Source organism: Tachypleus tridentatus, unplaced genomic scaffold (genome assembly GCF_004210375.1).
Source record: "Tachypleus tridentatus isolate NWPU-2018 unplaced genomic scaffold, ASM421037v1 tig00692189_pilon, whole genome shotgun sequence".
Taxonomy (NCBI): domain Eukaryota; kingdom Metazoa; phylum Arthropoda; class Merostomata; order Xiphosura; family Limulidae; genus Tachypleus; species Tachypleus tridentatus.
The window spans coordinates 35978-48995 of NW_027467890.1; the positions used below are offsets into that span (position 1 = coordinate 35978).

General features: G+C 29.4%; 1 protein-coding gene across 1 annotated transcript; it reads right to left on the reverse strand.

Moving 5' to 3' along the window:
• Positions 1-297: 297 nt before the first annotated feature.
• Positions 298-12975, reverse strand: LOC143243738 (KICSTOR complex protein SZT2-like). Its single transcript, XM_076487375.1, has 4 exons — positions 12717-12975; positions 10063-10266; positions 3695-3763; positions 298-2236 (listed from the first exon to the last, which is right to left on the reverse strand). The coding sequence occupies exons 1-4, from the start codon at positions 12879-12881 to the stop codon at positions 2093-2095; spliced, it is 582 nt and encodes a 193-aa protein (XP_076343490.1). The 5' UTR covers positions 12882-12975; the 3' UTR covers positions 298-2092.
• Between the last annotated feature and the right edge of the window lie 43 nt (positions 12976-13018).

Sequence of the window (13018 nt, forward strand, 5' to 3'; positions counted from 1 at the left end):
AAAGGAAAATTTTCCTAGTAACGTGGGCAAAAGAGGGGAAAATTTATCTAGCAACGGGGCAAAAGTGGGGAAATTTCCACCAACGCTGGCAAGAAGAGGGAAAATTTTCCTTGCAATAAATTAACTTTCAGTAATGTTTACAGTGTTGAATAATACCAAGTCTAAAAAATATCATTTTTTTTTTATAAAGAGGTTCTCAACAATATTTCTGAAGTTGTATAATTTATAATTATAATATACAAAAAAAATCAAAAATAAAATGGAAAAACTTTCAGCATAGAAGAAAGAATTCAGATGTACACAATTAATATATACTTTATTTCTTCACAAGTTAAACTATATTTACAAATTTTAGTTCCTACCCAGTTGCCACATGGCAATTATTTTCACCTTACAAGTCATTTAGCACAAGCAAATTTTAGTTTGTTTTGAAGGTGATACATAATAAAATTTCAACCAATCATTTTATATTGAGTGAGAATACATGCATATATGTTCAAATTAACTTCTATACTAGTTAGCAGAATGTCAGTTAGTCAATACTATTTTCCTAAATAATCTGAGACCAATTGAATGGTTAAGATGCCTTAAATTGTCATCTAATTATTGTAATAGTTTAAAGAGAAGTACAGATGGCTTTAAAGGACAAGCACAGGAATGAAATACGTATAGTAAAGCAAATTTTCAGAGTAAAACGTTTGATTACAAAAGTATATAAAGTGTGCATGTGCGTTATAACAAACTATTTATAGCCAGAAAGTTATATTGTGAAATATATGATACAGATATTAGCAAATATACATTCTATGTTTTTCACAAGTATGACAGATTTTTTTATAATACATTTCAAACAGATATTACTTACACATACATAGAGCATTATTTTACTGGTATGTTCACAACACACACACACACACAATATGCAGATTTGAACTTTTCCACAGAAGCTTAAAAAATATATATTGCATACAAATACTTATATCTAGAACCAGTATAAAATCAGTGATAAAGTGCTGGTACTAAAATTGACCTATTACTATGTAAATCCTCTGCTTTTCCATAGAACTTGTACTCTTCAAATCCTTCAATTAAATTAAGGAAAAAATCAAAATATTGAACACTTTTATTTATGTTTCACCATTGGTTAGCATTCAGACCAGATTTCAAACATAAGTAATGTGTGATAAGAAGCATAATATGAATTAGAAAACATACTTTATTATCATAAAACTTTATTTTAACTGTAAATATAATTTTATGCAACATGTTTAACACTCATCATAATAGGTTTATTTATCAAAATTCAGATCCTAATAGCTTGAGTTTAAAAGGAAATACATGACATTTCTTTACAGTATGTGCATCAAAAATGATATATACAGGTAGAGAAAACTGGTAAGAAAAGAAAAGAAATATACATAACAATACTGAATCCAGTTATTGAATTTTTAAATAGTTTTTTCTAAAGTTTACACATTACTAGCCCATGCATTTTATTGTTTAATTCACAGATTTCTAAAAATCATTGTTACATATTAATAAAAAAGTATATCCCATCAGATATAAAATGTTTTAGAAATTAAGTTTCTAACAAAAACAATTTGAAAACTCTTATAAAATTGTTTTAAATAACCTGTAGATTTTTACCAACCAAATTATGTAAAGCCTATAGTTAACTAATCTACAACTATTCTACCAATCAAACTATTCTGAATATCCTAAGTTATTTTAAAGTAGTTCTGATTAATTCTCACATTGAACCTTCTTGGCCACTTATTAACAACCTGATATATTTTAAAGTAAAACTAGTTTGGATCTTCTGTAATTATTAAGAACACAATTATTAGTTACATGACATAACTTGTAATTTCTAACCTCTTTGAACACCTGCAACTTTAATTCATTAAATGTAGCAAAATGTAGTATATAATGACCATTCAAATATAAGAAATCCTATTATTTTCTGTATGTTATTTTATTAATACATATAATTAAAGAAAATTTATTTCAGTATTTTATTTCAACTCACATAACGTGATATTTCATAGTACATCTGTTTTGCTTTATTAACCTGGGGAGAGAAAGATATCGTTTAACTAACAATTCCAGTCCATAAATGATAGCAACAACCATTTACAAAATCTTCCACCATGGACTGAACAGCTAAAACACGAACATTTGGCCTGTTAGGTGTATGGTTTTCTTCCACATGGTGTCTGAACACAAGACACAAATTCTAAAAGCATGGGAAAAAAAAGGAAAAGAAGCTAAGTTTGTTGATCATACAATATATGGCTATTCCCATAACCTAACATATATACAACCAACCACATAAAAAACCACATGCAAGAATTTATGATAAAACAACAACAAAATCAACCTAACAAAATAAAATAAAAACTATATAATTTAAATAAAACTAACAAACTGTTGCAGAAATCAGATAGATACAGACAAAATAGAACGTAAGTTATGCTAGAAACTCTATTACTCAAAAACCGTAACCTAGGGCTTATTACATGTAGTTCACTCTAAAAACTGAAACCTCTTTGCACAACTTTTTCTAAAGCTTCTAAATATGTGGATTCATGTTTGAACTGTTTAATGAAGGCTCGAAAACTTCAAGTTTACTATCTGAATTGTGTCCTTTCTTTCTATATTTGCATCAAGCCTATTCACATAAAGCCTATTGTTAAAAGTAACACTCCTCTGTCTTGAAGTACAACTTCACCTATATATTATCCTATATAGATATGATGTGTAGATTACTTTTACCAAAAGTTTGTTACAATAAAGAGCAATCTTTTCTTATTTTTAAATTATAGACATTAATACCAAAGATATCATTACTTGAATGTTACAATTTTTTTTATTGCTTATAATAAACTTTTCCAATTCTACAAGAAATGACAATTATCTAATAATTTTTGTAATAATTTCATCTATTTTTTAAACAATAATGAATAAAGATTTTAACAATATCAAGTGTTACACATATAGAGTTCTTTTTAATATAATAACTGGAGATATGGTAAACAGAATTATATACTTTCTGTAATATATGTAATGAATATAGCTACATAATCATGTCTTTTAGAAATTCCATATATACATTATATATATATATATATATATATATATATATATATATATATATATATATTTGATAGTATGTGTATTTATATCAACACTTCATATATATACATACATACATTATATATATATACTTTTGTTAGATGATCGCGTATTTATTTATATCTTTAAGAATAATTCATTTTTTCACTGAATTTTTACAATCATTGTCATTTTAGATAAACTAATGAAAGCCTTTTTATAAGTAGAATTGTCTCACAGAATAAAGTGTTTACAGAAACCTATCCCATCCCATAACCATATAAAACTCTACCCAACTATCTTGTAAAATAAAAACTCATGAAAACAAATGACACACATGCTATTCATTACATTACTCAATAAGTTAGTGTAGTAATTTATCCAAATCACTATAATTTGTGATGTAATATGCCAACATAAAAATAGATATTTCAAACATTCAGGAAAAGAATAATGATTATGCTCCTGAGTGTAACTATTTAAAAATGTAACCAAACTATTTCTGATAAAGATTCATATTTAAAAACAAACAATAAAAAACTTTGTTCAAAATAATATAAAATTAACTAACTAAACTTACAGTTCTATAGGTATGAAGGTTCACTGAGAGTAAAATAAAAACATCAGGACATCTGGTATGTAGAACAGTCTAAAATAAAATAATAAATAAAATGAATATTCAACAAAAACATGAAAGAACATGCCAAATTAAACTCATACAGAAACTTTACACTCAAGTACACAGATTATTTAAAGCTGACACATATGACAATATGCAAAAAATGATGAGATTTTGGAAGTTTGATTAAAAATTCTTTCAGCAATTGTAATAAAAATGACTAAAGTATAGAATGTAACAAGGATGGTACTATAACACTTCAGTTCTTATTTCAATAAACATTGATTTAATTGTTACGTACAATATTTACGAGTTACTTAAAATATCCGATAAAATATATATTCAGATTTTTTTCCATTTTTAGAAAAATGGTGCAAAATAGTGCACTAAGCATTTCAGAACATCATTTACATGTTGCACAGTACTTACTCATAATTCTCTGATATCCTGATGCTTACACAGTAAGTCATGAGACTTAATGAACAAGCAAAATTTGCTAGACTATCTTCCTGCTAGCTAATGATGAAAATTTAGCTATGGGGAGATGGAAAGTTTTTCAGAGATAAACGAATTTTCAAAATGTAATATTCAAACCAGGCAAACTTACCCCTGAAAATAAGGGGGTGGAGAAGTATGATGATAAAGAGGCCCGTAGATAAAGTAGTCTTTGGTGTAAATACGGAGAAAAGAATCAGATTATACTACCCAGTGACAAAGATGGAGGATATAACTGAGAGAGCAGGAGTTTTGATAAAAAGAGCTAGCAGAAATGCAATTTTTGTAGTGCATGTAGGAACTAATGATGTAGGGAAGAATAGGTCAGAGAAGCTAATAAGTACAAGGGGTTGATAAAGGCATTTAAAGAAATAATTCATAACTTAATTTTGTCAGAGATACTGCAAAAAATTAACTGTTGGATTGAACCCATAAGTAGGTCACTAGGACTAAATGGTAGGCTTGGGTTAGTATGTAAAGATGAGCAGATTGGCTATATAGACTTATGGAATCAGTTCAATGAAAGAAAGGAGATTTTTGGAATGAATGGTTTACATTAAAATAGGGTAGGAGCTGGCTTGTTTCTTAAGGCTATTAACTCAGCTGTAAGGGAAGTTTTAAACTAGGACTAGATAGTGGTGGAAGTAAGAAAAGCTAAATACAAAATGAATAAGAGAAACTTAAAAGTTTAGCACAGAAAATCAATATAAAAGTAGTTATAAGAATAAGCTTACTTGTTACTATTGTAATGCTACAAGTACAAGAAATAAAACAGAGGACTTTAGAACACTAGTAGAAATGGTGGATTTTGATATAATGGGAATAACTGAAACATGGTTAAATGTAGATGATTCTGATGACAAACTACTTTGAAATACAGGGTTACAGGTTATTTAATAGGAATAGAGTATTAAAGAGAGAGGGAGGAGTGGCTTTATATGTAAAATGTGAGTTAGATCATGTTGAATTTTGAGAACATCAAAGATAATGGCAAGAAGATTGTATCCACTTGTGTTTCTATTAGTGTATATAAAGAGAAAAGGCTTCAAGTGAGAAATTATTACAGACTACCAAATGATACTGATTAATTTAGTGAGAAACTTTACAATGAGATTAAGATTCCAACTGTTAAAGAAGTCATAATTTCAGGCATATAGATTTGGAAATGCTAGAGTCAAACCAGAAGAATGAATGGTTCATGGAAAATGTCCAGGATGGGTTTTTTCCAACAATTAGTCAAACCACCCACTAGAAAAAAAATGCTATTTTAGGTCTATTGTTAACTTTAAATATATATTTAATTGAGAAAGGTGGAAACTGAGTGCAAATGATCATTGTTGTATTAGGTTTGAGGTTTTGCTGCCTCACGAAGATTAGGAATAACGATAATATGATTACAAGTTTCAAAAATACAAATTTTGAAGAAAAGCCAGAACAATTATCTGATCAGATGCAGAAATGTTTTAAAGATTCAAGATATTCCTTCTAACAAAATAGGGAGTAGCTGCAAGTAAAGACAGGTTGGCTTACAAAGAGTTTAAGAGATAAATTAAAGAAAACAATATAAATTTAAGTAATTTAAATTGACTGGTGTAACAGGAGTATTAAAAGATTATAGAAGATCTAGAAAGTTTATAAAACAAAAATCAGGACATTAAAACAGATGTTTGAGAAAAGGTTGGCTGAAAATGTAAAAATTAACAGTAAAGATTTCTTTAAGTACATTAAGGGTACACAAAATATAATGGGGGTAGGAGTCTTGAAGGATATAAAGAAAGGCTAGAATTTGATGATTATGATATGATTAGGTTATTAAATTTTTGCATATTCTTCTGGTTTTACAAAATGATTTAAACAGTATTCCACATCACGAACAGTTGATAAATGGAAATGAGATCATACAAGGTGAATGCATTAATTTTGAGCTAGTTAAGAAAAATTTGAAAGTTTAAAAAAGAACGAGATAATACTTCCCCATGGTATTTGAAGGAAATTAAAGACTGCATATATGAGTCACTTATTATTTATTGTTGGTCCTTGAAGAGCAGGCAGGTACCACAGTAAACTAATGTAGTAACTCCTCTTTTCAAGAGAGGTGATAAAAACTGTCCCAGTAATAACAGACCCATTAGTCCTAATGTAGATGAGAATCAGGGTGTAGATTTGGTACATCTGGGTTTTAAGAAAGTATTTTACCAAGTGCAATATAAAAGGATTGTATTAAAAAAAAAAATCAAAAAATTATTTCTATAGGTGTGGAAATTAATAAATTGGATAGAAGAGTGGCTAGATGACAGAAAGCAGAGGACTGTTACAAATGGAGCTCAGTCAATTGGATTAATGTTACACATGGGGTACACCTCAAGGCTTAATCTTTGGAACCTTCTCTTTTTGACTTGCAACAATGACGTAGACAATAAATTAGTTAAACTTGCAAATTATATTAAGGTCTTAGGTGTTGCTAGCTGTGAAGAGGATGCTGCTGATTTACAAAAGGATCATGGCAGATGATTTCAAATTACAATAAGTGTATGATAATGCTTGTGGGTTATCCAAATACGAATTAAGTATAACTTAGATGGGAGTAATCTTAAGTATTATGAAGAAAACAGATCTTGGTGTAATAGCTAAAGCCATCCAAATAGTGTGCTGTTGCTAGCTTTAAGGCAAATAGGATTTTAGGTCCCATCTAGAGAAATACTGAATATGTCTAAATTTTGTGTGTGTGTGTAAAAGTGCATGCATGTAGAAGAATAGCTAATGCTGTGACTACACATTATTGAAATCAGTCTGAAAAGAGAGGAATAGGAACTGACAAATAACTACAATAACTAAAATAATGAAGATGGGTGAATCAGAATGTGTAAATAAGCATTTGTATTCATTATTCAAAAAACTTTGATGAAGGAACTTTCATAAGACATTCACAGGATTAAGCAGATCAATCTCCAAATCTCCTGTTTTTTTTTGACACCAGTAAGTGATGAGAGTGGAACTCCAATGAAAAACGTACATCACAAATATCCCCATTTTGTGGAAAAAGTTTTGGAACTACCAGATTCAAAACCAATCAAATTTCAATGATGAACAGAATATCAAAGCAAAGAATTTGATGAACCCAAGAAACACAAAGGGAAAGATTCTACAGATTAACAAAACTCTGAAATGACTAACAAAAACTGAAACAGAGAAGTCACCCAGAAAAAAACCATCAATGAATGAGTCAAAGATCCACACTAGGCCATACTAAAAGTATGAATAGCTTTAGTGAGCATAAATAAAAAATGCACATGCAAGACCCTAGAAACGAATGATGACCAGAATGAAAATGAAGTCCTAAAACCATATTAACTTCTGTTGACCAGCAAACTATCAATTAAAGGGAAACAAGTTAAAGTGAAATATCAAAATTAACAAAAACGAAGAGGTTCCATTTTTCTTTTTTTGAAGATTCACACACACACACAATCTGATAATGATAAATTCACTTTTTAAAAAATAATTTATAAACAGTTTTGTCAGATATGAAAGACTGTTTGGCATAGATAACATTATTAATTAATTAATTTTGTGTTTGCAATTTATTCATGTAGAGGCTATGGAAATTTCTAGAAGGCCTATAGATGTATAAATACCTGCAACCAGACAAATGGAAACAGAGCATAAGTCATGTGAAAAAGAATATCAGTGACAGAAATGTTAGAAAACAAAGTTAACTGTTGTGGGAGTTAATGGCCTAAAGATTGATATTCTAGAGCCAGATTAACAGTTTGAAAGGGTTAAGTAGAATAAATTGTCTTGTCAAAGGATGTTTCAAACTAATTGAATCCACTTGTGTAGACTTTGACAAAAGCCAGAAAATTAATGAAGTTCAAGATACAACTGCAGTAACTCACACAGTATAAATTAATTTTACAGATAAAAAGAGAAAAATAATAGAATTGTAAAGTAACTGAACTAGCCTAAACAGGGTTTTGACATGAAGCAAACTGTACAGTGTTTAAGATACAACAATGATCTCCATAGTGTAAATAATGTTTGTATATACGCATATATATAATATATATTATTTTAAAAACAAGTGGAGTGCATGCTGTTCCTTTATTGTCAAATTTATCACCAACAAATCATAGACACCTACTGTACAAGAATCCTTAGCCCAACACACTTGTATATCTATCTGCAATACTTTATAAACTACTAAAAATAGTTCCCAACAGACTTGTAACTTCTATATTTCATACTGCATATACATCTCTAATAAAGGTTTCCTCCTTACCGATTCAAGCTGTCTACAAACTTGTACATTCTGTTATCTCTTTAAAAAATGAATACTCTAACACAGCTCAATAGGCAACAGAGTCAAGGGATAATTGAAGCAATAGCAGTAAGACCCATAGATGGTAAAGATAATAAACTGTGTACGTGATTGTTAGTAAAATAATAATGAGAACAGCTAGTAATGGTAAAAGAGAAGAATGTCTTAAAAATTATAACAATTATATAAATATAACAATTATAACAATATAGAGTAGAAAAATGATAATGATGGGACAAAGTAAAATCTCTTCTCACTAATACTTATTATAATAATTTTAATAATTATTATAATAATTATAATACTTTTATAATAATTTATTATTATAAAAGTAAAAAAACTTAGAAAGGAAAGAGGAACATGAAGTGTATGTATACAAAACTAGTTTAAAAAGCATCTGCAACCTCAGTATTATAAGAATGTGGAAGAAGTAAGATTCAAATGCAGAAAACATTTCATATGACAAGCACCCACAGACAGAACTGAAGCATGTTCAGTAGGGTAAATACAGAGCATATCTGAGAGCAAACAAAAGACCAGTAGAAAAGTCATCAGGAGATTATAACAGACAATATCAGCTCTTCATATTCTAAAGGTGATTAGGTGTGAGCAAGAAATCAATCATTATAAAAATAAATAGAATAAAATGATGTGTAATGCAAATTAGGAATCTTCATGACTTGTACCAATAGTTGCATAACAAATAAAATCACAGTAAAGATAACAGCAAGAATGTCAAAACAAAAATATAAATTAATGTTGGGAAATAGAGTTTATGCAAGATTCCCTATCACATCACATGTGTAGCGACCGCATGAAAGGTAGGAGGTTGGAGAATTATGGGTAATGCATATGCTGCATCATGTAAAAGACAATAAGAAATTATCAGTCATGTTTTGTTTACAGCAAAAGCCTTCAATGTTTCATAGGTAAGCCAAGTTACTATTTTATCTTACTAATTAATATAAAATGGCATGCACAGCACTTTTAAATTTTCTTAAAAATTAATAAATTAATATTACATCATGAAATATTTTTTCCATGAATCCTACTTACAAGAACTTGTTAGGTATATTAGGTCTGCATATTAGGTATATTAAAACCTAATGTTTTATATACTTCCATTTATAAGTACATCTTGCAAAATAGTCTCCAAGTAATTAACATATAGCTCAAATAGCAGTAGTGACTATACATAATAGAAAGGTCCTAGTAAAACATTTTAAATAAAGGACTTCATACTGCTTCATTCTGCTTATATAGTAGTCATCTTGAAAGCAACGTTAAAAGAAGCTGTAACTGATTAGACAACACCAACACACACATAATAGTGACTTGCCTAGTACCATGACATACGTTTATGGTATATATCTTTGTTAGCTACCACTACAAAAATTCATTATAAAACACAACGTCTGAGAACATATTAAAAATATAAAACCATCAATATAAAACTCTGAAACAATATAAATGCACAAGAAAAATTTTAAATTTCAGTCACATTAAATTTACCTACCATATAAATGATATTCCCATCAGGTGACACAAAGTACACATGCGAGTCTGCATATTTAACTGTTAAAACTCGAGTTAAACGTTGGTACCACGAAATGTGCATGTTGTCGAAAACAGAGAGTTGAGGATCAAGGTCACTCAAAGTTACAGTCTTTACTAGTTTCATCAGCTCTGTGAACTCATTATAGTTGATGGTATTGGATGACTGTAGTTGTTGTGAAAATTAGGATATTTTGTTAGTGACATGATTTTATTTAAATAGTTGTCATCTAAAATTTGAAATAAAGTTGAGATTGAATCTGAATATTTAGCAACAATCTTGTTGCACTACTTACAATGACTGAATTTTAAAACAAAAATAAAATAACTAAAACTTGCACTTCCACCAAACAACTGGTATAAATAATCAATGAAATGAGGACAGATTAGTAATTGAAAATGTAGTAGTGAAACATTTAATGCATCTGTGATTATATGATCATTTTCATAACATAATGAAACAAAATCTTAAAGGAAATAAAAATGTTTAACCTACTTTCATAGTTTTACCTTATTTGGAAAAGTGCACAAAATTAAGATAAATATCTGAAAACTTCACTAGTAGTATCAGCAAAGAACACAATTTAAAGAAAACACAAAAAACTGAATATTTCATAATTAAAAGAAATCCTTTATGAATTGGAGTGTTGTAAAAAATCCATTTCTGATGTACAGTGATGATTTAAAAACTGGAAAAATTATCATAAAAATTCTAAATTTGTGTTTATCTCTTCTAGTTATAACAAATACAAGAATTTTAATTTAAGATAGTTGGATATGAAATCCCTTCATTTCAGAAACTCAAAGAACATATGTCCATTCACTACTAGGCAATAAGAAACAAGATGAAGTTAACAGATTACCTATAAGCTCTGTATAGTTAAAGTTCACAATCATACTGATCTGTTGACAACAGTAAACCATGTCATGCACAACAATACTTAAGATTTTGTAATTTTACAATATGCACTAAGAAACCTAGAAATAAAAGTAATAATTTTTTTTTCACACTTTTGGAAGCCTTCATAATGCATGTGCTAAAGCTTGACACATACTCGAAGAATGTTTACTCTAGAAGAAAGTTCCTCTTTCATATTTTGTTTAATAATTTGTAATTAACGTGCCACTATTCTTTAAGTGTTAAACAGATATTATAAAATTTGTAATAAATTACAATATTTTATCAGTAATGTTGAAATACTGATACAAAAAATTAAAAGTTAATTTTAGTTTATTTAAAGTTTCTTTATTAAATCCATTAATCTGTAACAAATAACGATGTATTAAATAAATAGAAAGAAATAAAAATTAGAGCAATTTTACTTGAGATTTGTAATAACGTCATTTAACAACTTGGCACTACTTTATGCAGATGTACACCTTGCAGCACATAAAGGTTTGTGTAGAACATGATTGTCACAGTAGACTTCATGAATGAGTGACAGTTGGGAGCTATACTGGTATAGTTCATTTGCTATGCTATCAATTAGTGCCTTTCTACCATATCTGGAGCTGAAATGCTAATTTCAAGAGGCAAGTTTTCAACTTACTTACCCCAAAATGGTACTAATTTATTTCCTTTATTCTTATTTTATTTCAGGTAATTTTCTTCTTTACTTGGGAATGCAGTTACATTCCTACCATTGTCTGCAGCCAATGGAGGGTGATACATATGTGGAATGTTGTAGGTTTGAGCACCCACATCTTGTTCTCCTAATTTCTATTTCTATATCTATTGCTACTCTTATTTCTTATGCAAGACTTCCAAGTGGAGGTTAAGACTAATACAGTGTATCCTTTAAGGCCTAGAGTACATCTTATAAATCTACATTAAAGCTTATACCCTGGGATCTTTTGAAACAGTGCAGCATTTTTTTTGTTTATCTTTGTTTCTGCTTGTTTTTTACATTGGCACTACTTTCTACCATTTGACAGAATAATAAATGATACTATATTATTTTACCAATACTAGTAAAAGTACTATATATATTCACAGAAAAATATTTTGTAAAAACATTTCGTGTAGAAGTGACTTGTACAGTTTACCAGAAATCTGTCAAATTTTGTGTAGATGTAAATGTTATATTAAAAGTTATACTATTAAAACTAAGTAAATAAGAATGGTCACATGGTTGCATGTAATGAGAGAGTTTGTAACTAACTCAATGCTAAATATGCAGTGCACATATTGTAGGTACATACTCCAATGCTGTTGGTAAAATTGCGAGCACTGACCAAGCATGTTTCAAACATCATGAACGGGTTACTACAAAGTGCTTTGTATGCGATGTGCACATAGAGTGTGCAAATACCATATGTGCTGTTTGGTGAGAATATCTAAGAAATGAACACCAGTTTTGGTTTATCAAACTGAAATGTTATACCACTGTCATTATGTTGTTGTAAGTCTCGAAGACAACACACAAGAGAAAGGAATGAATTGCACGTTATGCTAAGCAAAGAGGAAAATGATTCACTGTTGGGATTGTTTTATTCACAAACTGCAATGTGACTCTGGATATTTTGTCTCTTGAACTGAGAGTGAAGATAAATATCTGCAATGCTTCTCAACAAAAACAACCAACTTTATTAAAATTTGGAAATAATGGTACAGACCCCTTCCCTAGATCCTGCTCCACTTCCTTCAAGGTCCTTCAGACCTTGATTCATCAGACAGCTCCACAGATAGTCTCGTCGACAATCTACAGCAGCTTGCTGAACAACTTTGGTGAGATGACTCCTGGCACGTTCAGCCTGCTCCTGTAATATCACTTGCATCATTGTTTCATGGTTACTATAATAGCTCAAGTAGGACACCTCCTCATCACAAACTCTATGGACAGCTGTGTAAGGCCTAAACAAATATTACAATGCATTACTCCTTAACAGTATATAATTCTTTCAACAATTTTTGTTTC

What these genes read in the sequence shown, in the direction of transcription:
- LOC143243738 (XM_076487375.1), bottom strand. Translation starts at nt 12,881, where the DNA reads ATGATGCAAGTGATATTACAGGAGCAGGCTGAACGTGCCAGGAGTCAT. An exon ending in ATGGGAATATCATTTATATG is followed by an intron (nt 3,764 to 10,062) that starts GTAGGTAAATTT and finishes ATTTTATTTTAG; the next exon opens with ACTGTTCTACATACCAGATG. An exon ending in ACCTTCATACCTATAGAACT is followed by an intron (nt 2,237 to 3,694) that starts GTAAGTTTAGTT and finishes CCATGCTTTTAG; the next exon opens with AATTTGTGTCTTGTGTTCAG.